This window comes from Natator depressus, chromosome 10 (genome assembly GCF_965152275.1).
Source record: "Natator depressus isolate rNatDep1 chromosome 10, rNatDep2.hap1, whole genome shotgun sequence".
NCBI lineage: Eukaryota > Metazoa > Chordata > Testudines > Cheloniidae > Natator > Natator depressus.
The window spans coordinates 22,233,365-22,256,903 of record NC_134243.1 but is presented as its reverse complement, the minus strand read 5'-3'; the positions used below and the strand labels follow the sequence as shown (position 1 = coordinate 22,256,903).

The 23,539-nt window shown below is 39.4% G+C and overlaps 1 protein-coding gene across 3 annotated transcripts in view; it reads left to right on the top strand.

Moving 5' to 3' along the window:
* Nucleotides 1-23,539, top strand: part of PARN (poly(A)-specific ribonuclease) — a 176,817-nt gene that overhangs the window by 35,173 nt on the left and 118,105 nt on the right. For all 3 annotated transcript variants that reach the window (XM_074965438.1, XM_074965439.1, XM_074965440.1), the window contains exons 19-20: nucleotides 15,575-15,630; nucleotides 21,464-21,550. In XM_074965438.1, the coding sequence (XP_074821539.1) occupies nucleotides 15,575-15,630; nucleotides 21,464-21,550 (143 nt within the window). The remainder of the gene's footprint in view (nucleotides 1-15,574; nucleotides 15,631-21,463; nucleotides 21,551-23,539) is intronic.

Genomic DNA, 23,539 nt, shown 5'->3' with positions numbered 1-23,539 from the left:
GAGGCAGAAACAGAGACACCTAGAACTTTTACAGAAAAAAATTTGGGTGCTTGCAGAGTTTAGGTGCCTGCAGGATTTGGCAACAGCCGAGTGATGGTTTTGTGAATCCCAGTAGTTGCCCGAAGTGGCAGTTGCGTAAGTCCTTTTGTGACTCTAGCCCATTAAGTAGACTTTTGAAATTCCCCTTATCAGTTCTCTACCATTTCAAAAGGGCCATTTTATCTGATCATTTTGTAAGTTCTTCCATTAACTATGATATACTAGTGACAGAAAAGTGCAGATTAGTGATCAACTAGAATTCAATACCACTCTTATTGCATACGTTCAGTTGAGTAAATGAGAGCTGGCTGCAGATTGATCAGTCTAGTCTCACTTAATCCTGTGATACATCTCACTCTAAAGTTATATTTTGGCAGGTTATTCAATACATGACATAAACACCTTTGTTCACTCACTCTCAGTAGCTGTAGATTAAAATACTTTTTTTACCGAAAGTCCAAGAGTATCATTATAGCTTTATAATATACTGAAACTGATTAAAAATGTATAGGTCTTGTTAGACTTGGTGATCTCTGCAGCAAATATATATGGATTGAGAGAATTCCAAGTCAGTAATATATGAAATTTAAACACTTAAAACTAAAATATCCTTATCAAAGAGGTTTTGTAGAGTCTTCTAAAGAAACTACAAATCTAAAATGTCCAAAATACTGGGCTGCAAGCAACCATGCTGATGAATTTTTGTTAGATTGAGAACCAATATTGATAGTAAATTTATTTTTCTGTTTGTTGTGACATTTTCCAGATAGTAAAGAATTTCAGTTTTTAGGAAATCTAGGACAGAGTATGTAAATATTGTGTATAGTTACTCTAGTAGTTCATAGAATCATAGAATATCAGGGTTGGAAGGGACCCCAGAAGGTCATCTAGTCCAACCCCCTGCTCGAAGCAGGACCAATTCCCAGTTAAATCATCCCAGCCAGGGCTTTGTCAAGCCTGACCTTAAAAACCTCTAAGGAAGGAGATTCTACCACCTCCCTAGGTAACGCATTCCAGTGTTTCACCACCCTCTTAGTGAAAAAGTTTTTCCTAATATCCAATCTAAACCTCCCCCATTGCAACTTGAGACCATTACTCCTCGTTCTGTCATCTGCTACCATTGAGAACAGTCTAGAGCCATCCTCTTTGGAACCCCCTTTCAGGTAGTTGAAAGCAGCTATCAAATCCCCCCTCATTCTTCTCTTCTGCAGACTAAACAATCCCAGCTCCCTCAGCCTCTCTTCATAAGTCATGTGCTCTAGACCCCTAATCATTTTTGTTGCCCTTCGCTGGACTCTCTCCAATTTATCCACATCCTTCTTGTAGTGTGGGGCCCAAAACTGGACACAGTACTCCAGATGAGGCCTCACCAGTGTCGAATAGAGGGGAACAATCACATCCCTCGATCTGCTCGCTATGCCCCTACTTATACATCCCAAAATGCCATTGGCCTTCTTGGCAACAAGGGCACACTGTTGACTCATATCCAGCTTCTCGTCCACTGTCACCCCTAGGTCCTTTTCCGCAGAACTGCTGCCTAGCCATTCGGTCCCTAGTCTGTAGCGGTGCATTGGATTCTTCCATCCTAAGTGCAGGACCCTGCACTTATCCTTATTGAACCTCATCAGATTTCTTTTGGCCCAATCCTCCAATTTGTCTAGGTCCTTCTGTATCCTATCCCTCCCCTCCAGCGTATCTACCACTCCTCCCAGTTTAGTATCATCTGCAAATTTGCTGAGAGTGCAATCCACACCATCCTCCAGATCATTTATGAAGATATTGAACAAAACCGGCCCCAGGACCGACCCCTGGGGCACTCCACTTGACACCGGCTGCCAACTAGACATGGAGCCATTGATCACTACCCGTTGAGCCCGACAATCTAGCCAGCTTTCTACCCACCTTATAGTGCATTCATCTAGCCCATACTTCCTTAACTTGCTGACAAGAATACTGTGGGAGACCGTGTCAAAAGCTTTGCTAAAGTCAAGAAACAATACATCCACTGCTTTCCCTTCATCCACAGAACCAGTAATCTCATCATAAAAGGCGATTAGATTAGTCAGGCATGACCTTCCCTTGGTGAATCCATGCTGACTGTTCCTGATCACTTTCCTCTCATGTAAGTGCTTCAGGATTGATTCTTTGAGGACCTGCTCCATGATTTTTCCAGGGACTGAGGTGAGGCTGACTGGCCTGTAGTTCCCAGGATCCTCCTTCTTCCCTTTTTTAAAGATTGGCACTATATTAGCCTTTTTCCAGTCATCCGGGACTTCCCCCGTTCGCCACGAGTTTTCAAAGATAATGGCCAAGGGCTCTGCAATCACAGCCGCCAATTCCTTCAGCACTCTCGGATGTAACTCGTCCGGCCCCATGGACTTGTGCACGTCCAGCTTTTCTAAATAGTCCCTAACCACCTCTATCTCCACAGAGGGCTGGCCATCTCTTCCCCATTCTGTGATGCCCAGCGCAGCAGTCTGGGAGCTGACCTTGTTAGTGAAAACAGAGGCAAAAAAAGCATTGAGTACATTAGCTTTTTCCACATCCTCTGTCACTAGGTTGCCTCCCTCATTCAGTAAGGGGCCCACACTTTCCTTGGCTTTCTTCTTGTTGCCAACATACCTGAAGAAACCCTTCTTGTTACTCTTGACATCTCTTGCTAGCTGCAGCTCCAGGTGCGATTTGGCCCTCCTGATATCTTTCCTACATGCCCGAGCAATATTTTTATACTCTTCCCTGGTCATATGTCCAACCTTCCACTTCTTGTAAGCTTCTTTTTTATGTTTAAGATCCGCTAGGATTTCACCATTAAGCCAAGCTGGTCGCTTGCCATGTTTACTATTCTTTCGACTCATCGGGATGGTTTGTCCCTGTAACCTCAACAGGGATTCCTTGAAATACAGCCAGCTCTCCTGGACTCCTTTCCCCTTCATGTTAGTCCCCCAGGGGATCCTGGCCATCTGTTCCCTGAGGGAGTCGAAGTCTGCTTTCCTGAAGTCCAGGGTCCGTATCCTGCTGCTTACCTTTCTTCCCTGCGTCAGGATCCTGAACTCAACCAACTCATGGTCACTGCCTCCCAGATTCCCATCCACTTTTGCTTCCCCCACTAATTCTACCCGGTTTGTGAGCAGCAGGTCAAGAAAAGCACCCCCCCTTGTTGGCTCCCCTAGCACTTGCGCCAGGAAATTGTCCCCTACGCTTTCCAAAAACTTCCTGGATTGTCTATGCACCGCTGTATTGCTCTCCCAGCAGATATCAGGAAAATTAAAGTCACCCATGAGAATCAGGGCATGCGATCTAGTAGCTTCCGTGAGTTGCCGGAAGAAAGCCTCATCCACCTCATCCCCCTGGTCCGGTGGTCTATAGCAGACTCCCACCACTACATCACTCTTGTTGCACACACTTCTAAACTTAATCCAGAGACACTCAGGTTTTTCCACAGTTTCGTACCGGAGCTCTGAGCAGTCATACTGCTCCCTTACATACAGTGCTACTCCCCCACCTTTTCTGCCCTGCCTGTCCTTCCTGAACAGTTTATAACCATCCATGACTGTACTCCAGTCATGTGAGTTATCCCACCAAGTTACTCAGAGTGGGATTGGAGGAGCTGGGTTATTGGCTCCACCACTGACTTGTCTCAATTTCCTATCTGTAAAATAGGAATACTTTGTGAACCCATCACATAGGGAAGTTGAAGCACTTTAACACACTCTTCCCAGTACTAAGAGTTATCACTACTATAGCAGTTTTAATTCAAAGATCTTAAAGATGGCTTCCTCCAAATGCAAAAAGGACTATACTACATAAAGATGTATAGGGAGGACGTTATTTCTCCTTTTGACTTCCTGCATTAGCTGTTGACTGTAAATGCTTAACAGGAAAAGTTTGAGTTCTAATAAAGTTAAAATAAACAAATTTTGAGTTAATGTAGTGAAAACATGTTTCTGTTTACCCATGATTACATAAATCTAGTTAATTCAGCACAGGCAGCACTTACTTATTTCATGGGATAAGGTGACACTCTTACATGGCTATTTGTCTGTTTGCAGAAGTTTCAAACCGACAAAAGAGGTAATCTCAAATCATGGATAAAGACACTGACTCTGTATTCCTAATCTCTGCAGATAAGTGAAAATATAGATGTAGCAGATCACATTTGTTGCACCACATTCCCATTGATATAACTTAGTTTTAAATGCAAGTGCAAATATTGATTATATTAACTAATGCTGTGTTTTGAAATGCCTCATTTAAAGAAATATTACTGCAACTATCTCAATTCTAAGATCAGTGCTTTTTTACAAAGAAGCAGATCTCTGATCTTGATAAATTCCTGCGGTGTACATAATTTTTGGTACCTCTCTATTCTTGCTGTCAGCCATAATTTGTTTTCCTAAACATGCTTTTAAAGCGAATTTATGGGAGGATAGCCTTAATATTAAATACCCATTGGTAGTATTCTAGCTAAACTTTTTTCTCCAGCATTTTAGTAAACTAGCATCTGCGACAATTAGCTTAATGATGACGACAAGCTTAGTTACTACTAAGGATAAACAAATGAATTGGATAACTCTTAGGTAGCTGGTGCTCAGACAACTTGTGTAAGAGTTTTCTCCAGTGTTTGCCATCTCAGAGAAGCTGCTTTTCTTTAACACTTGGTGTTCTGCACTTCTTATGGAAGCCTGAACATTTCTGAGAACACTTCACTTTTATTGAGTTACCAATTTTGAACTCAGTTACATATTATGATGGCTTAAAAGCTTTGAAATTGGTCAAGAGCAGATGCAATTTAGCTTTGTTCAGTTACTCTTCAAATCTAGTAAATATGGTTGGTTCTTTTGTTGCGAAGGGCAAAAAATTATAGCAGCACTCCTGAGTTTTTTCTCCTTGTACATAATGTGAGGCCATAAACGGCAAGGATAATCTACCAATCGAGGATGCAGCACACTCACTCACTGCAACACAAAGCAATATACACAACTTATACATAATGGTGGTGTCACAAATAAGTTACTGGTGGGAGGTTATGTTGCACATGCATCTGGTAGCTTCAGTGGCTAACGTAGGGGTCTCAAACTCAATTTACCTTAGGGCCAGTGCCAGTCCTCAAATCCTCCCAGCGGGCCAATAATGTCACTGAAGATGGTGTTCAGAAAAAAAAAGTTTATATTGTATTTTTTATTTCAAATTTCTTAGAAATAATAAAACTGTCATACAACTTTATACAGTTCTTCTCCTGCCAGAGTTTTTAGTGTTTGCCAGACACCTGGCAACGCTTCAGTTCTGTCAGTTTGTTGATGTTTGGCCTCAGTGACTGAGCAGTTGAAACCTTCAGTATTGCAGCGGGGTGTGCATGAGATAGTTGTGCTCAGTATTTTGACTTGTTTATATTCATTGTGGGGAAGAAAGTGATGCTGCCTCCATTGCTGCCTTTGCCTGGCACTAATGATGCTGCCTCCATGGTTGACTCTGCGTGGCGACTAGTGATGGTATCTCTGTCCCTCTTCCTCAGCCAATGGGAGCTGCGAGGGGCGGTGTCTGCATGCGCCTCTTCTCGGAGGACGGCAGTGGGGAGGTTTTCGGGCCGCAGATGGCCCCCAGGCCAGGACTTTGAGACCTCTGGTCTAAAGTCTTGCATCTGCTGAAATTTTTCTACCTTTGTTGCAATTCCTGGCAATTCAGAACTGGTAAACAAGTCACTTTGTCAATGATAACTCCTCTTTTTGGGGAGTTTCCTAGTACTTAAATAGAGATAATGTACAATGTATGATCATAGAGAACTATTGTCAAGCTGATGTGCCAGTTACTGTTTAAATATGACTTTATGAATAAGCCAATTTTCAAGTTTACCACCCCAGTATTCAGAGTAACAGCCGTGTTAGTCTGTATTCGCAAAAAGAAAAGGATGCATTTGATGAAGTGAGCTGTAGCTCATGAAAGCTTATGCTCAAATAAATTGGTTAGTCTCTAAGGTGCCACAAGTACTCCTTTACTTTTCACCACAGTATATTAACTGGTCTTGCTTACAAGAGTGGCTTCACGGTTCAAAGGAAGTGGCAAGAAAAATGACAGATACAGGCTTCAGGAGATCAGAAACTCTCTCCTGAACCATGCAGCAGTACAAGGTTGAGATGGAACCATGTTGCAATGTAGAGATGACACGAAAAGGGGTGCCAGTTCCAACACTCTGGGCACACTGGGAAGCAGACTTCCGGTCATTGACTCCTGGGTAGCAGAGGTCAAAACTTTGACCAGATAGGTAACTGCTGAAGGGACAGCTGATTTGTGGGCTTGTGCTGAAGGTCTGCTTTTAAGGGGTACTTCTGTGTTCATACTTGCACTGTTAAGATAGCTATACTGGTAGAGGTTTCATGTCACTGGAGGAAATCAAATAACAGCAGGCAAAAGTGGAGGGTTTTGTCTCAGGACTCAAAGTGAAGTGTGCATGAGAGCAGGGCTCTACCAAGGGAAGGAAAGTTTGGCTGGTAAAACTTACTAGTGTAGACCAGGTTTAAATCTTGCTCTTAATCTTTTAATACTTGAACAGCCACAAATATATGCAATGTAACTTATTTAATCTTTTCAAGAGCTTTTTTTTATGGTGCATTTTGTCTGATGTTTAGTAGTTAAAAGATTTTCAGGCAAACCTAATCTGTGATGGCAATTATCTAAAATTATTTTTCAGACAGATTCATGGCACTCACAACATGACAATCACTACTGGTCACAGGGAGATTCACTTCTCTCTCAAAGTAATAATTACTGGATTGAACACTAAAATAAAATACTTAGTGGGCTCTCTCAATACTAAGGTAAACAAGGACTAGCATATCTATGTCCTCTGGATGGATCAGTCAATAGAAAGATGAGGGTATCTTCAGATTTTTTTTTTTTTTTGGATCGATTTATAGCTGTTCTTCAAAATATACAAGATAGCTGATTGCATTGCCATAATTGATATATTTTTGATCCTTAATATTATTTATTATTGTCATGTTGGTGGCAATTTAGGGGCTTGTCTAATTGGACCGGGGCAAGCCGGGGTGTGAATCTAGCCTGCGATAACCTGTTATGGTCTAAATTCCATGCACTACCTAGTGATATGTGATAAGTTATAGCACTTTGATAATAGAGAACTCTGACAAAGAATTTAACGTGCATCAGCAGGATCCACACAGACAGACCACGACAGGGCAAGTGCAGGGTAGATTCAGACCCTGGCTTGCTACTTTCTAATTGTTCAAGTAGACAAGTCCTTAGTGAATGGTGGTGAATGGTCCTACTAAATAATGGAGTTTAAAGAAAATAAGGAGATTTCTAGTAAAATCTCAATTGTGCAAGCTACGAAAACTGAATAAAAATTCTGCTGCTACTTACTGCACTTTCTGAAAATTGCATAAGAGACTGAATTTTCCTTTGGTAGGTATATTAAGGTTGAACAGTAAATTGACTGGCTGATTTTTAAAGTTAGAGCAGTTAGTTTTCGTCATGCTACATAGAAATTTGCTTACTCAGCTTTTGTAGTGAAGAGCACGTAATTTACCTTCCAACAAACAGGCATACTTAATTCCTAAATGAAGCATTCAAAGTAACCAGAAGAGGTTTTAAAATGTAATGCAGTTAAAAATGCTACCACCTAACAGGATACTATGGCAAGTAATTGAAATTTCTATGGAATAAAAAAAAAATTAACATTAGTATTTTATTACAGTGTAAATGAAGTCTTCATCATACAGATGTGTTAACATTTATAATCTTATGGTTGAAGTGAATACTGTAATTATGATCAGAAACACTCAATGGAGGTCAGTGAAAGGGAGAAGGATGGAAGGTATTGATGAAAATATTATCTGTGTTGCATCCAGACATTCTGATAAGTAGTAAATGGAAGGAGTAAGAAGTAAGTGGAAGAACTTTGGCCTAAGCCCTTGTTTCTGAGCATGCTTAGGTGCTATATTAATGTTTTAGCTATCTCTAATGAATGTCTGGTAAAGGTGTACCCACTGTAGCTTTTCCACAAAACTTGAGTCAGTGCAGCAAATCTCTCTTGTTAGGTTCTTAAAAATCAAGAACATTATTAAGAACCTATTATATGTTTCTCTGTTTGTGTCAACAGTTCACATTATTCTTCAGGGTATCCTTTATCTCTCACATCTTTTGTCCTGGCATCCAGAAAATAGCTCTACCCATCCTTTTTCTCTTTATCTGGTCATAGTCACTCAGACACTGGCTTCGGTGCTTGCTTTCAATCATCAGACGATCCAACTCCCTCATTCTGGTCCTCTAAATAGCCAAGTGTGAAAATCATCTATTGCAGGTATCATGTCAAATGCCATGCTTATGCTTTAGAGTTCTTTAATTTCTCATTAGATGCTTGTCCTCAGTTTCTCAAACAGCCGATATCAGTGCACTTGTGGTTAGCGCTCTGCACATATTTGCTTGCATCAGATTCTTCTTAAAAGTGTTGCCCCCTCACAATATAACTTTGGACTTCGCAACTGGTTTTGTGGTGGTCTAGTCTAACTGTTAGCAGAATCATACATGTTATCCTTTTCATTACTGCAGGGTTTAGGGTGTCACTTGATCTATATTGCATAGATACATTCTTTGTAATGCTGATGTCTCATTGATAAGGCAAAGGTGAGGCTGTCTCAAGCAAAAAGTAAAACAAAACCAAACCTGATTGTTCAAAACAAGTAACTTGATGAAAAATTAACGGAATTAATATCTTGAATAAATGGCGCAATTTATTCTAGTCCACTTCTTAAAATCCATTAACTACCATTAAAAATGTGCTTATCTGGAAACTTATGTCATGTAAATATGTATAATATAGCATATAAACTGCTTGTGTTATACTTCTAATACTGTTGGCTGCAGAAAATATTGAAACTACTAGCAAGTTCAGTACAGCTGGGTGGTGGCTGAAATTCCAGCTTCTGATTTTAAAAGATTAGGACTGGCATTCTACAGCTTAAAATTCAAAACTAAAACAGTCAAAGGTCACGCTTCAATTGCAGCATAGACTGTTTCCTAAAGTATCAGCGAAGGAAGTTGGAAAACTCTATTTTATGGTGAGATTTATCCTAAATGTTTAGTCCTGTGTTCCTCCCTATAGGGTACATGCTCAGTCTTTCATGGTTATTAGGATCTCTGTGCTCTCCTAATTCAGTCAACCAATACAAGTAAAAACATTAACATTTAATCACTAGGCCAGCAACTAATATAACCCTACTGATACTCTGACCATCATGACACTGAGCATGCAGTTTGCTCCTTAGGTGATTGGATCCCAATGTGGAAATATGGGCTGCCCTTGGAAAACACATCTATCTGTAATAAGTGTCCAAGCTCTTTATCGATGAAATATTTTAATTCAGTACTGTAAACTGAGGACTAGAGCCCAGAGGCATTTATTCCTTTGTTTACTTTTCCAATAACAGTGGTCAACTAGCTTATTTTAGAGTGAACCCAATATTGCTTTATAGATTTGGCGCACAAAACATGTTAACCTTAAGAAGAAGAGAAAACTCTGGCTAGATCTCTGACTCTTACAAGCTAAACTGGTTTCTAAACCACCTAAATGATAAACTGTCTAGTGAATTAATATATTGACTTGCAACTGATTTGGGTTTTTTGAATTACACTTTTTCCCTTTATATTTTTTCAATTTATTGCTAGTGAGTAGCTAATTCAAAATTACTTGGTCTCATCAGATTACATGATCTCTAGCAAGTACCTTAGTTTGTCAGTTCAGATTTCCTAATCATTAGACAGTAACTGGTACTGAGTTAAAGTTAATATTGAATGAATTCTAAATCCAAAAAAACTTCAGAAACCACTTAATGTGGACAGTGTTCTTGTCTTGTAGTTATCACACAATTCAAGCACCTAGAAGCAAGGAGTTAATCAAGAACATCAAATCTTACTGTCCACTTAATGTATTAATCAGACCAAGTGTAGTGAAATGTGTGTCACATTATAACACAGTCGTGACCCAAATGCTGTCTTTACCAGTAATGGCGAAGTATGAGCACAAAATTGTTGAAAAATTGTATATATTAATGATATTCAAATACTTTAACTGTCATTCTTTGGAAAAATCATACTCCAGAATGAGGGTTTGGATGCAGATAGAGAAATCTATCATGTATGCATGCATGTAAACTGGCTGCATATCAACCTGGATAATTCTGAAATGAGTTAGCTAGTAAGTGGAAGCAAATAGAGGAATGTTGTTTATGAATATAGCTTCCAGTCTGTTGAGGCTGTGTGTTTGCCTTTCTCCACCATTGTTCACAGCCTCGGGGGTCTTGTTGGAACCCTTGATGTGCCTGGTTTCTCAGTAGCATAAGTGGTTTCTGTGGCCATTCAGGAGGTTGTGGCTGTTCCTGTCTGAGAAGTAGCTTTATCCTGGCCCCCACTGAAGCAGTTCAAATTGTTTGGGAGATGATTCTTTCCAATTTCTAAAGTTGAACTCTGTAGGGATGATGGCCGTGCTTTCTGGGTTGAAGGAGCTGGCTTCAGTATCGGACTTGCATTCTGTCAGGGCACCTTGTAAGATTTGTATTTGGTTTAGTCTTATCAGAATTGTTTATGGTGTTCCTAATAAAATATCAGCATTTGTGGAACAACTGCAGTGATTCTCTAGTGTGGTGTGGGAACTCTTGTCACTGGTTTCTTAACTTAGTAAACTAGCACCTAGCTGCTACACAAGAAGCACTTCATAAATCGGTAATACACATTATTTCAATGCATATATAAATGCACTTTTCTCCAAACTATGGAGCTGTTAATTTACCAGACTAGATGATTGCAATGATCCTTTCTGGAGTTAAAAATCTGTAAATCTAGTTAGGTGTATTATTTTTATTTTTTAACAGTTGAGATGAAAAATGTTCCCTGTAAAGCCAAGTGGTGTGTGTTGGTGATGGGGGGGGGAGAGGGGCGCATTTTGGGTATAAATATTGCATATTATAAAAAGTAGTTACTTCATTCAGTCAGAAGCAGGAAGCTGAACAGAACTTCAGGGGATGTGCTGTTGAAATCTATGTAATGGTTGGTGGTTTTGATGTTGGAGGGATGGTTTTGAATGACTAAGCAAAATCACTTCAGAGGAAAACCAAAATCGGGGCATGAGAACTGGCTTGAGACCTCTCTACCCCACACACTTGTCGACTACAAGAGGGCGATGTGGTCGTGACCTACAGGTTGAGCACTTCAGCTTTACAACATTATGATATCGGAAATCACTTCCCCAGTGGATTTATGATTTTCTTGTGTGGTAGCTGAATAAAGATAAGAAAACAGATACATTTTAGAACTTAAGTTAACACAAATCTGCAGTCAAGAATGGATCAATATGTTTTCATGCGGTAAAAATAAATCCAATTTTAAACTTGGAGCACCTGCTACTTTTTCACTACATGCTGTAGTGGTAAATGTAGTTCCTGCTTCTAGCTTCCGTACAGAAAATCTTACAATAAATACTTTGGGTTTGGACTTAAGTTTTAAATGCCAGTTTCGTTCTATTAAGTACCTTTACTTTCTGACTTCATAAATGCTATTCAACACAATATTAAGATAAACCTGTATGTGTGTCAGTAGTGACTACATGACAAGAGAGGGTGATGTCTGTAATACAAAGTAAGTCAAATAGCTAAGGATGACTGACTTTGCAAAAAACAGTATTTTACTCATAAGCAGGAATCCTAGAAATCCATTTGCCATGAAAAAATGCAGAATTTGCGTTTTTACAGAAAATCTTCAGTTTTTACATTTTGTGAAAAAATAAAACATATTAACTATTAACTAAATTTTACTGAAAGTACCAATGTCACTTATTCAGTGCATGCAACCTCCCCCTTTTGTGGTTGATTTTTAAATACACTTTAAATTTACATACTCCAGTAAACCTCTGGCATATAGAGGTTACTCAATGGCATAAAGGGATTTGTGTTTTAATGAATCTCAAATTTCACTTGAGCCACCAGGACTCAGAAAGTGAGTAATGTTAATATAAAAGCAATTTTTTCTCTTATTATTTGTGCATTTAAAAAAAACAATTTTCTGAAAAAATAGAATACAGACATAAGTATTTGGTATATGTAAAATACAAATTGTAATTGTATTTTCTTCTTATGATTGATGACACTGTTAGGCTTTGAACTTGCTTAAAAATGGTAAATATATCAATAAGATATGTTCAACTGATATATGTGTGTGTATTGCAGCTACGGAATGAAAGTTCAGCGTTTCATTTTAATCACGGAAAAACACTGATTTTCAGGTTTTTATTGGAGAATTTTGTGGGTTTTTTATCACGGAAAGACTAGGATCCCTGCTTATAAGCTTATTTATTCAATTTCTTAAACTTAAAAAAAATGTAGAATTTAGAACAAGCAGTTGATCAATCTTTTCTAAACGCTATTTGTCTGCTTCAATTCAGTACCTTCACCAAGCTTTCAGAGGATTTGAAAACAGCCATGGTCTTGTTGATCTAGACGCTTGTCTTTTGGCTGAGCTAATATGAAGAATTGCAGTTAGCTATGTTGCCTATTGTGAAATGTACTGTGTATTTTTACTTTAAGCTAAATGGCTGTGCTGAATTTTCAAAAAAACGGAGTTGCTTCTGAGGTAATCTTGCATAGCTCCATTTAATTTTTAGCTGTTGTATCACTTTCAACCATGGAACCCCTCCTAAATTAAAATGGTGAGGAGGCTTTAACTAGAACTAAGACAACCTAACAAATACTTTTTAACAGAATGAACTTGCTTTTATTTGGTACATATACTGCTAAGTTCTATAAGGTCTTTTTATACATGGATTCATCATGATTAAGGCTACGATTATGTCACAGAGGTCACGGAAGTCACAGAATCCATGACTTCCATTGACCTCTGTGACATTTTCTGCTCCCAGCCCATTTCCCTCCCCTCTATCCCCTCCCCACAGCTCCCAGCCCGTGCAATGGTGGGGGCACACCGCAGCTGCCCAGCCACGGTGGGGACCCCCGCAGCTCCCACTCCCCACAGCAGCTGAGACCCCAGACCCCAGAGCTCCCACTGACCGCAGCGGTGGGGGACCCGGGAGCCCCAGGACTAGTGGGTACTGAACCCGCCCCTCCAGTTTGTCAGGGGTATTTTTAGTGAAAGTCATGGACGGGTCATGGACAATAAACAAAAATTCACGGAAGCCCATGACCTGTCCATGACTTTTACTAAAAATATCTGTGACAAAAACTTAGCCTTAATCATGATACGTACCTTGAAGAATTGTTTTTATAACTCTCTAAATATTTTTCTCCATTTTTGAGGTACAAATATATTATAAACATGCATAAATAGGTCAAACACAATATAGTAGTGTGCACTTACTGTCAATTAAAAAATAGAGCACTTAAACAAGGTTACCCTGCTTTTAGTTCCTAGAAAACTTAAACAGTGCACAGATTTTCTATGTAAAAATGTCATTCTCATAAAACACACAGTTATTCAAATATTATATTTGCCATAGTATATAAAAATCTTCATTCAAAATATAGTCTTCAGTTTGAAAACTAAAATTGGTGAACAGAATGGTTTTGGGTGAAGACTTAGAATGAAATACAAAATCTCTTAGCCATCAGTTTGAATCCAGGCTTGGGCCCCAAAGTTGCAGTGGTTTCTGAAAAAAACACAACCAAATAATGTAGACCTTTGAGTGAGCTCATAAAAAGGGAGTACATATTTACCAAACTTTTTATCAGAACCCTCCCTACATCTGCTCACTACTTACCTCATGTCCAGTATTGTGGGAAATACTGTGGAGCAGAGTGGAAAACTTCTTACCAATAATTTCCTTTCTGCTAGCAGCATCTCCCACAACTCTACCCACCTTGGATGATGCAAGGGTCAGATATTAAGTGGAATTGTTGTCATAGGACTGTGTTTCCTTGGTCTAATGTACATAGTTACTTCATTTTCTCTGAGATATTTTGTTAATAATGTTATGCAAGTTCTATAGCAGTGGTGTGCAAATGTTTCCAGTTGCGCTCTCCCATTAATGGAATCTTTCTCCCCTCCATTACTGCACAGCCAAGGCTTCCTCAGCAATGGAGCTTGGGCTGAAGGCAGAGCTGGGTGTGGAACTAGGGATGCGGGAGGAGCTGGGGCTAGTGACCTTGGAATAATATAGCAGTCTGAGAATTCTTCTTGTTTTAACACTTTCTGAAATTCCCGTGGTGGGTTTTTTTATGAACCTTGTTGAAAAACATCCAGCCATACCAATGGAAATCTCATTAGTGACAGAAACAAAATAGCTTGTAGATGTTCAGTTCAGAGCTCCTGGACAGTAAATGTGACAGAATGCATTCCATTTATAATCTCAAGTGTCACTTGGCTTCTCTCTCAACAAAATGGTTAGGTGTGTGCAGCATATACCCGTCTCTTATTTAGTAAACTGTTACGCAAATAGGGACTTGTGCTTCTAACGTGGAGTGGCATGGATTTTATCAAATTAAAAACCATTCAGGTCATCCTGTTCTCTTTTCTGGCTTACTGCATGCTGAAGCTAACAATTTTAACCAGATAGATCATAAAGAGAGGCACTATTTAGATATGAATCAAAATTATGAAAAACTTACTTTCCATTACAGAAGCCTGATCTATACCTACAATTTCGGATAACCTATGTACATTGCTCATTGTGAATTTTTCTCACTATCTGAGAAACAAAATAGTTAAGCGTACCTAAGCCCTGGTATAGACACTGCTAGGTCGACTGAAGAGTTCTTCTGTCGACCTAGCTACTGCCTCCTCAAAGAAGGATGGATTAACTACTTCAGTGGAAAAACCCCTTTCATCACCGTAGTAAGTGTTTACACTATAGAGCTCCAGCACCATAGCTGTGCCTCTGTAGTGTAGACATTCCTGTAGTTTTCATAGTTTTGAGGGGGACAGCTTTTATTTGGCCAGATCTCTCATTGTTCTCCATTAAAATAGCATAGGCTATCAGTTTTTAAGCTCTCCAGTTCCATTCAATGTAGATAGGGACATAAGGGGCTGGGGAAGTTGTAGGTAGAGGAGGAAAAGACAGAACTACAATACGTTAACAGCTGACTCCGATGGCCCCCTCTCCAACATATTTAGGCTAGTGCTTCTTGATTCCTTCCACACTGTAATCAATTCTTAATTACTTAACTGCTTTAAACACTGCCAATAAGTTGCTGGATTATTTTGAAATGTGTGTGTACTTTTCACATTTTCTTTCCTATTTTAATAACACTAGGCATATTTGTTTTAGAGCAAGTCAGTAAGATAACTAGCATTTACTTTAAAATAATTGCACCGCATGGAACGAGCTAGCTGGTGGGATACTCCCTCCATCTTGTGATTTTTAAATTATTAGTGGGACTAAAGCTTTCCGTTGCTTAGGGTGACTAGTACTGCTGCTGACTACCTTAGAGAAGCAGTGTGGTGTTAAGCTTTATAATAGCCTCTTAAAGAGAGCTGTATGGCATAAGTTCGCTAGTGACGCTTCTCCTTTTTGCCTTAGGTTATTTCTTATGAGGGTAATGGACATACCATATCTCAATTTGGAAGGACCAGACTGTAAGTAATTGTTTTCATTTTGCCTTGTTCTTACTACTGTTCTGGTTAAAAAGGTCCTCTGTAGAAGCAAGTGTAAGACAGTATTATGGGTAGAGCACGGGACTTAAATTGCAGCTGAGCTCTATTCACAACTCTTATCAAGCGGCATTAATGTACTGCTTCTCCATTTTATTAAAAAAAAAAAAAAAAAAGTAACCATCCTTGTTACTTTGGATGGAGGATCTGCACTATATGGTAAATACTATTTGAAATGGGTTTTGTCTAGATCAGTCTGGACTCCTTGTGTGTACCAAGTTTAACGTAGTTGAAGATAATAGCTTTGGGTCATAGTCTATCCTTGATCTACGCACAAGTGAAGTGGCCCAAATTAAAGTTTGCAGTCTTAAATGGCCATTTTGTCTCGTATCTTACGGTAAGTAAAGGATGCAAGGTAGTGAATATTCAATGACTCTGAAAGTAGATTGACAACTTTGCTTCAAAATTCAGAAAAAATTTGTTTCATCTAAGTGTAAGAATTTTCAGGCCAAAGGATATTTTGATGAAATTAGATGAGGATTGAAATTATGCTTTCAAATAGAATCAGTGTTACCTTGGCTATGGATTCAAAACCATAGAATGATAATGAATAATTTATTTTTTATTAAGGCTATTGAGCCAGAGGTTCATTTTCATGCAAGGTTATAACTTCAAGAGGGAAAGCATTGCATGGACCCTGTCATCCTTACAAACTTTAGAGATCTGAACCTTTCATGACTTGATTTATTTGGCTAAAAATATGGGAAGGTTTTGGTCCTTGATTAGAGAGAGGCTGAAAAATTCTTCATCCCTGTGCTTAAGGTTTTCTTTAACAACCGTTGGAGCCCTACAGACACTTGAAAAACACAAGTCTGTTTGTAGTCTTAATATGCACTACAGCAGTAGTAAATATATAATCCACAATAAAAGAGTGGTAAAAGACTAATTTCATGTCAAGACTAGAATTTTTAACAAGTATTTTAACATAGGAAAGGTTGATATATAAATACCCTCTTCGTTTTTAATTTTTTTAGGAGAAAAAATATTCCTAGTGACTTCGAAACATATCACTCAAGAAAAACATTTGCTTTTGCCCTCAAAATAAAACTTCCTGATAATAGCTGTTTCTCCTCCCTTTTTAAGATTTTTTTTTTCTTTTTTCTGTGCTTTGAATAATTCTGACTAAAAATAGCCTTTTGTAACTATAGCCTTTTGATGGCAGCTTCATTAAATTCACTGACTGGAGGGAAGTAAGTACTTCAGAGAGAAATTTAGTTTGAGAAGGTTGTAAGTAGCAATTTATGAATATAGTATGTGACGTAGTTATTGGGATAGTTACAGTATGGCTTTATTGGTATGATTATTATATGCATATGTTGGTTTAGTTTAATAGTAGGCATTTGGGAAATAAGTAACCTCAATGTAAACATTTTTAGGATCATTAAGAGACAATGCTTGAGCTACTGAGCTGTGAAGTTGCTGCTGCCAGGTGCCAGCAAAATTACAAAACTAAGTCTGACAGCTAAAAAGATCAAAAGGACCCTAAGGGTGTGTTTACACAGCAGCTGGGTGTTCTGATTCCCAAAGTGAGTAGATATACACATTCTAGCTCTGCTCAAGCTTGCACATTAAAAAGAGCAGCGTGGCTGTGGTGCCACAAGTAATGGCTCGGGCTAGCCACCCAAATATTTACCCAGGACATCAGGTAGGATTGTACTTGGGTGACTAGCTAGACTGCCACGGCCACAATGTTATTTTTAGTACTCTAGCTCGAGTAGAGCTAGTATGTGTATGTCCACTTGTGCTGGGAATCGGCCAGCTGCTGTGTAAATATACCCTAAATGATTAAAAATTCCTTCTAGAGAGGGGGAGGCAGTTGTTAGGGAGCTGTTCAGGGGAAACAAAGTGACTGCTGGAGGATCTGAAGTAGTTGGGCTTTAAACTTCCATGGCAGGGTAACCGTAGGGTGGGTAGACATGCTTTATTCCTACTAAAAAGATTTAACAATACTTTGGTTCGCGAAAGCTGTCTGGTCTCCTGCATTATCCACTGGTCTCAGGCTCCCGCAGGGAACACTTGTGGGTGCCTAAACCACTTGGGCCTGCTGGGTAAGCACAGTTGATCCATGGGATGATGTGGCCCAGGACCTATCGTAGGAGTGGAAGAATCCTATGATTCCACTCAACAGAGATAAAGGTACAAGGCCTCATATCTGAAGGGGATTCACTTAGAGTCCAGAGATGCAGCTAGTTCTGCAACCGTGACAGATGTTACCTTTATGCCAAATTATAGAGCAAACACCTATAATAATATATTTCAGCTAGCCTAATGCTGTAAAAGTTATAGTGTAGAGGAATTCAGTAACGTATCCTCAATTTCAAGAAATGATGAATATGAAGAGGCTTTCACAGCAGTTATACTTGATTACCTTTGTAATAAGAAGACTATATAAAACAACGGTTGTTGGTGAAATGACTGAAACATTCCTATCCTGGCTAGGCATTGGTGTTCATCAGAAGGTGGTTACAATATAGGGGGTAAAATTTAAGAATAAAAAGAAAATGTGGTAAGGTTCATTTATTAAGGACCATAAACAGTTTATTCTATCTAATTTGGAAACAGATGCTATTCAAACCTTTATCTTGAACTGGGAAATTTAGAGTTCTAATGTGAGACTAATTGAGTTGCAAAGATTAAATAAAACCCTTTGAAATATTCACCATCAGCTCTATTTCACAACAAGAAATAGATCTTCCTTAAATTAGTTTATGAAATTTGAATTTTTGTGCCTTAGCTCTAGTTTGTACTGTACTTTAGGTGTGGCTATTTTCAGCAGTAAAATTTCATAGTGTACAATTTTGGCTTTTTCTTATAGTAGAGTTACACTTGTCAGGGCAATATTTTTTTCATTATATCTGACTTCCCCTGCAGCTTTAGCATAAGTGTATTTAATTCAAATTCCCTTTTTGTCTGGTGATCTTTGATCTATTGATTGGTTTCCAAGCTACTAACGCATAATGGAGGGCTTAAATTAAATGTTTTTTAACAAACTTTATCTGAGTGCATTTTCTTTATTATGAAATACATTTCTATAAATAGTAAAATCTTATTCTGAGAGGCTGAATTACTCCATTTATGTCCTACCTGAAGCTATCATCCTCTCAGTGGTTTCCGTAGAAATGATGGATTTTTCTATTCAGAACTGATTGAATTGAGGGAGAGCAGCAGGGTAGGTGTCTTTAAAACAAAGTTCCTGTTTTCATACAAATCTTAGGCTAAGATGAGCATGCCACAAATTGAAATTGCTGACACTACTTGTGACACAAAGCACTACACACACTGTTCATTTTTGGTGTTCAAAGTAACAGCCTAATTATCCACTTTAACTGGCGTAAATCAGTTATAACTCCACTGAGATCAGTGGGTGAAATCTGTGAATTTTTCCATGGACTCTAACAAGTCTGTGATTTCACCCAATATAATTAACCAAGTGCAAATGAGAAAAGACTCAAGCCCTTGATCTATCCTGGTATGTATGCTACTAAATTTAAATTCAGATTAAAATGATCAGTTTAAAGGTGCTAACTGTGGGTTTTGATAGCAATCTTAATTACAAAATCATAGACAAAGAAATAAGCAACGTACAGGCAATATAACATATGGAGGGGTTTCTGTTGTCACTATCTAGTATTGCCTGTAAATCCCACTCATCTTAAATCAGTATATAATTGTTTTATCATGGAGGAGAGAAGTTGTTTGATGTTAACTAGTTAAATGCACGTATTTTTCTGATATACCTCAACATTCACATTTCACAACCTGTACTTATCACTAACGCCCTTGTATTGATACTTTGTGCATAGGTCTGCTCCTTTCACTCCAGATTAAGACTTGCTTGTATATGGATCTGTAACTTCCATTAGCACTGAACTACTACAGGAATGTTACATTGTCAAGATCGGTGTACTCTCCAGCATTAGACAGAGATGTCGCTTCATGTGGTGGAGGGCTGAGATGCACTAAAACTTTTTAATACCTTATAGTTATACTAGCTAGAAATAGTAGGTGGAGGGAGCAATTAGGGCCCAACAGAGGACACTGTGAAACCAGTGAACTAAGCGTTACTTGTCCTCGTAGAAAGTGTTTTGCATAAAAATTGTGAGGCCATCTTTTTAAATATGAAAACTACTATTCAGAGCTATACAAACTAAAAAACGTTACCTAAAATAGAAGGCATTTCAATTTCTAAACTCTAATCTGAAGTCAAGTAAAGTTCTCAGGCTTACATTGTACAGGATTCAATGTACAGGGGAGCCAAAATGATCAAAAACTAGCAAGCAATCTATTTAATATAAAATAGTGCTGAAATTCAAAATTTCTTTTTAAGATTAAAAATACACTTGTATAACCAGCAGTTCTGAAAGTTGACAGAGCAAAAGCTTAAAATATGAAACTGCCTGTACACTGCAAAATAGGTTTCTGTACTGTACAGACCAAAACAAAGTTGAATTTTTAAATTAAGGTACTCATTCTTCTCTTAAAAAAAAAATCCCAGGTTTGTAAGGAATTCTTAATAGGACTTTTTAGTAAGACACTCATGGAGAGTATACTAGAAATGCTAAGGTGTTTCCTTAGTACAATTTTGCAGTGGTGGGAATTGCACTCAACTTCACATTCCTGGTTTAAAGATGTGTGTTCTCCTGAACAACTTGGAGCAATGAATTAGAATTAACCAATCCAAAATATTACTTTAGATTAAATCCTAGGATTATATGGATTTGGAAGAAAGCAGCTGTCATCAGGGAGAATGTTGGCACCAGTGGATTATATTTGCCACTTGAGGTTGTCCCAGTAGTCGGCATTCCAGACAAATTCCCTGATCTCTTTTGAGGGCACGAGTAGACAAATTGAGGTTGGGTAGCGAAGGATGAACAAAATAAAACAGAATGAGGCAATGTCCAGTAATTCTTACATCAAGGACATAAGCCACAGAGGATAAGTTCTGGATGTTTTGATGAATAAAAGTGACAAATAGTATAAATTAGCTGCACCTTAAAATATTGGTATCCCATTCTTTTCTCTTTTAATGGGATGAGGAAATTACAGAATGTGAGTATTCCAAGAATGAAACAAAGTTGCTTTCATTACAATCATGCACAAATTCAATAAGTTTATGGGGGGAGTGCTGTGCTGTATGTTCAGCCAAATTCTGCATTTTCCCTTTCTGTCTCTTACTGAAAACCAAATAATTTTCACTACATGCCTAGGGTTCCTGGCATACAGTTAACTTTTCCATCCTACTTGTGTACCTCTCCTTTTATCAGTAGTATAAAGAAACAGGTCATTTGTTTCCCAATTTTAACTTAAATCACATGAGGATGATGATGATTGTTTTATATTCTAATATGTATTTGGTACTGTGTGAAAACCTAATTAAGAACTGTTTTACTGTAAGTTTAGTTTCCTTGAACTTGGTGCAAAAGAGATGTAAGAGACTGGATTTTCATAATTGCATATGAGCAATGCTGGGCAAAAAAGGCATGTACGTAATTTGTGAGCAGTTACTGTTTCATGCACAGTTGCTTCAAATGCATATACAAATGGGCCAGATTGATTTAAGTAGTAATTTTCATGCATAATGACAGTAATTGTACTCACTTCTGTCAGTTAACTGCATGCAGTTCTGAAAATCGTGAACCAGTTTTCTATAATGAGTAGTTGTGTTAGAGTATACATTTTAGTTTTTTCTGATTTCACTGAACAATTCAAACCTATATGAATACCTGACAGCATTATTAAATGCATTCTTATCTTGCAGTGCAGCCAAAACGAGACCATGTTCTTCATGTTACATTTCCCAAAGAGTGGAAGACTAGTGATCTTTACCAGCTTTTCAGTGCCTTTGGTAAGTAACGCAGCTGGGTCCCTGTCTGGCCTTGGAAACTGTCCTGCTTTGGATAATGGTGGTCTTGAACAGATGTGTCTGTACCCTTTAACCATGGTTGTAGACTGTTCAGCTGCTAGAGTAGACAACGCTAAATCATGATTAGCCTATAGCATATTTGTTGTCTGGGTGTTGGACATCTAGCTATGTCACCCTCATGGTCCTTAGGTTTTGTAAGATGTACTCTGCAGCACTGGTGGAGACGGGGAGAAACAGATGTGAAAGTTGACCCAGGGTTTGGGGAATTAGTGGAGGGAAAAGGAGTAAGGGGAGGATGGAGGAGAGGATGATGGTGATCATAGTGTCAGTGAAGGGGAGGAGGATATGGAGGTACGGTGCACTTAAGGAGGGAAGGAGGTGGCTAAGAGGAGCAAAGAAGTCTTTGCTATCAGTGTATTGAACGTTATGGAAGGAATGAGACTGAGATGGGGAAAGTGTACAGTACTAAATAAGGAAAAAGTAGTAATCTGAAACAGTAAATGAGTGATATTTGAGGAGGAGCATTGCCTGGTGAAGACAAGATTAAGAATGGCCAAGGCAATGATTAACTAAATTGATCTAGCCAAGGATTGAATAAGGTAATGAGAGTAGAGTTGTTGAAATCCTCAACATTAAAGCTGAAGTCAGCAGAAGTGCAGGATTTGGATGAAAGGAAATTGCAAATCAGAAGTCAAAATTTCTACTGGAGGCAGGGAGAGCTATTCTGATGTGAGAATGGTAAGAGTAAAAATAGAGTTGTTTTGAGCAAAGAGGGAAAGATGTAGTGAGATGGGAAAGGAGTGAAGGTAAAAGTCATGGTAAGGGATGGCCAAGTCTGGTGAGGTAGAAATTCAGTCAAGCTAGTAGACATTAATCAGACGGCTATTAGCAACTGCTCAGCAGGGTTCTGTGCAGTGGAGCTCATACTTCAATCCTGGTGGTTTTTGTCTGTGGGTTCCTGGCTGCATGTGTTTTGAAAAGACAAAGAGCTGCATATCCTACATCAGACAGTCTGGATGTTTTGGGATACGGGGAACACTAGGGAGAATGGGAACAACCTTCATACCAACTGTTCATTCACTATGTAAGGTCTGTATAGCACAACCTTCATTATCTAAAGCTTCATTTTGAGCTTCATGTTAGTTGTTAGATTATAAAGCAGAAGGAACATTTGTGATAATCAAATCTGACTACCTGTGTAACACAGGCCATAAGACTCCCCTAAATTAACTCCTGTTTGAATTAGAAGAGGGGTGGGCAAACTTTTTGGCCTGAGGGCCACATCGGATTTCCAAAATTGTATGTTAGGGGAGGCTTTGCCTCCCCAAACAGCCAGGCATGGCCCAACCCCCGCCCCCATCCAACCCCCCCGCTTCTTGCCCCCTGACAGTCGCCCCTGACTGCCCCCTGCCACCCCATCCAAGCCCTCCTCTCATTCCTGATTTCCCTCCCCCGACCCCCTGCCCCATCCAACCACCCCTTCTTCCTGACCGCCTCTGGAACCCCTGCCCCCATTCAGCCCCCTGTTCCCTGCCCCCTTACCCCGCTGCCTGGAGCATCAGTGGCTGGCAGAGCTACAGCCATGCCACCCAGAGCAGCAGGACAGGCAGCTGTGCTGTCCGGCTGGAGCCAGCCACCCCACCGTGCAGCACAGAGCACTGGGTCAAGCCGCAGCTCTGCACCTGTGCTGCCCAGCAAGATCTTGCAGCCCTGCTGCCAGCGCATTGCGCCGGCGGCGCAGTGAACTGAGGCTGTGGGGGAGGGGGAAGAGCAGGGGAAGGGCCGGGGGCTCAGGGGCTGGGCAGGAGGGTCCCGTGGGCCGGATGTGGCCCACAGGCTGTAGTTTGCCCGCCTCTGAATTAGAACATAGGTTTTAGAAAAACATCCTATCTTGATCTAAGTTTCCAGAGATGGAGAATCCTGCACAACCATTGGTAAATTCCAGTAGCTAATTGCCCCCGACTGATTTAA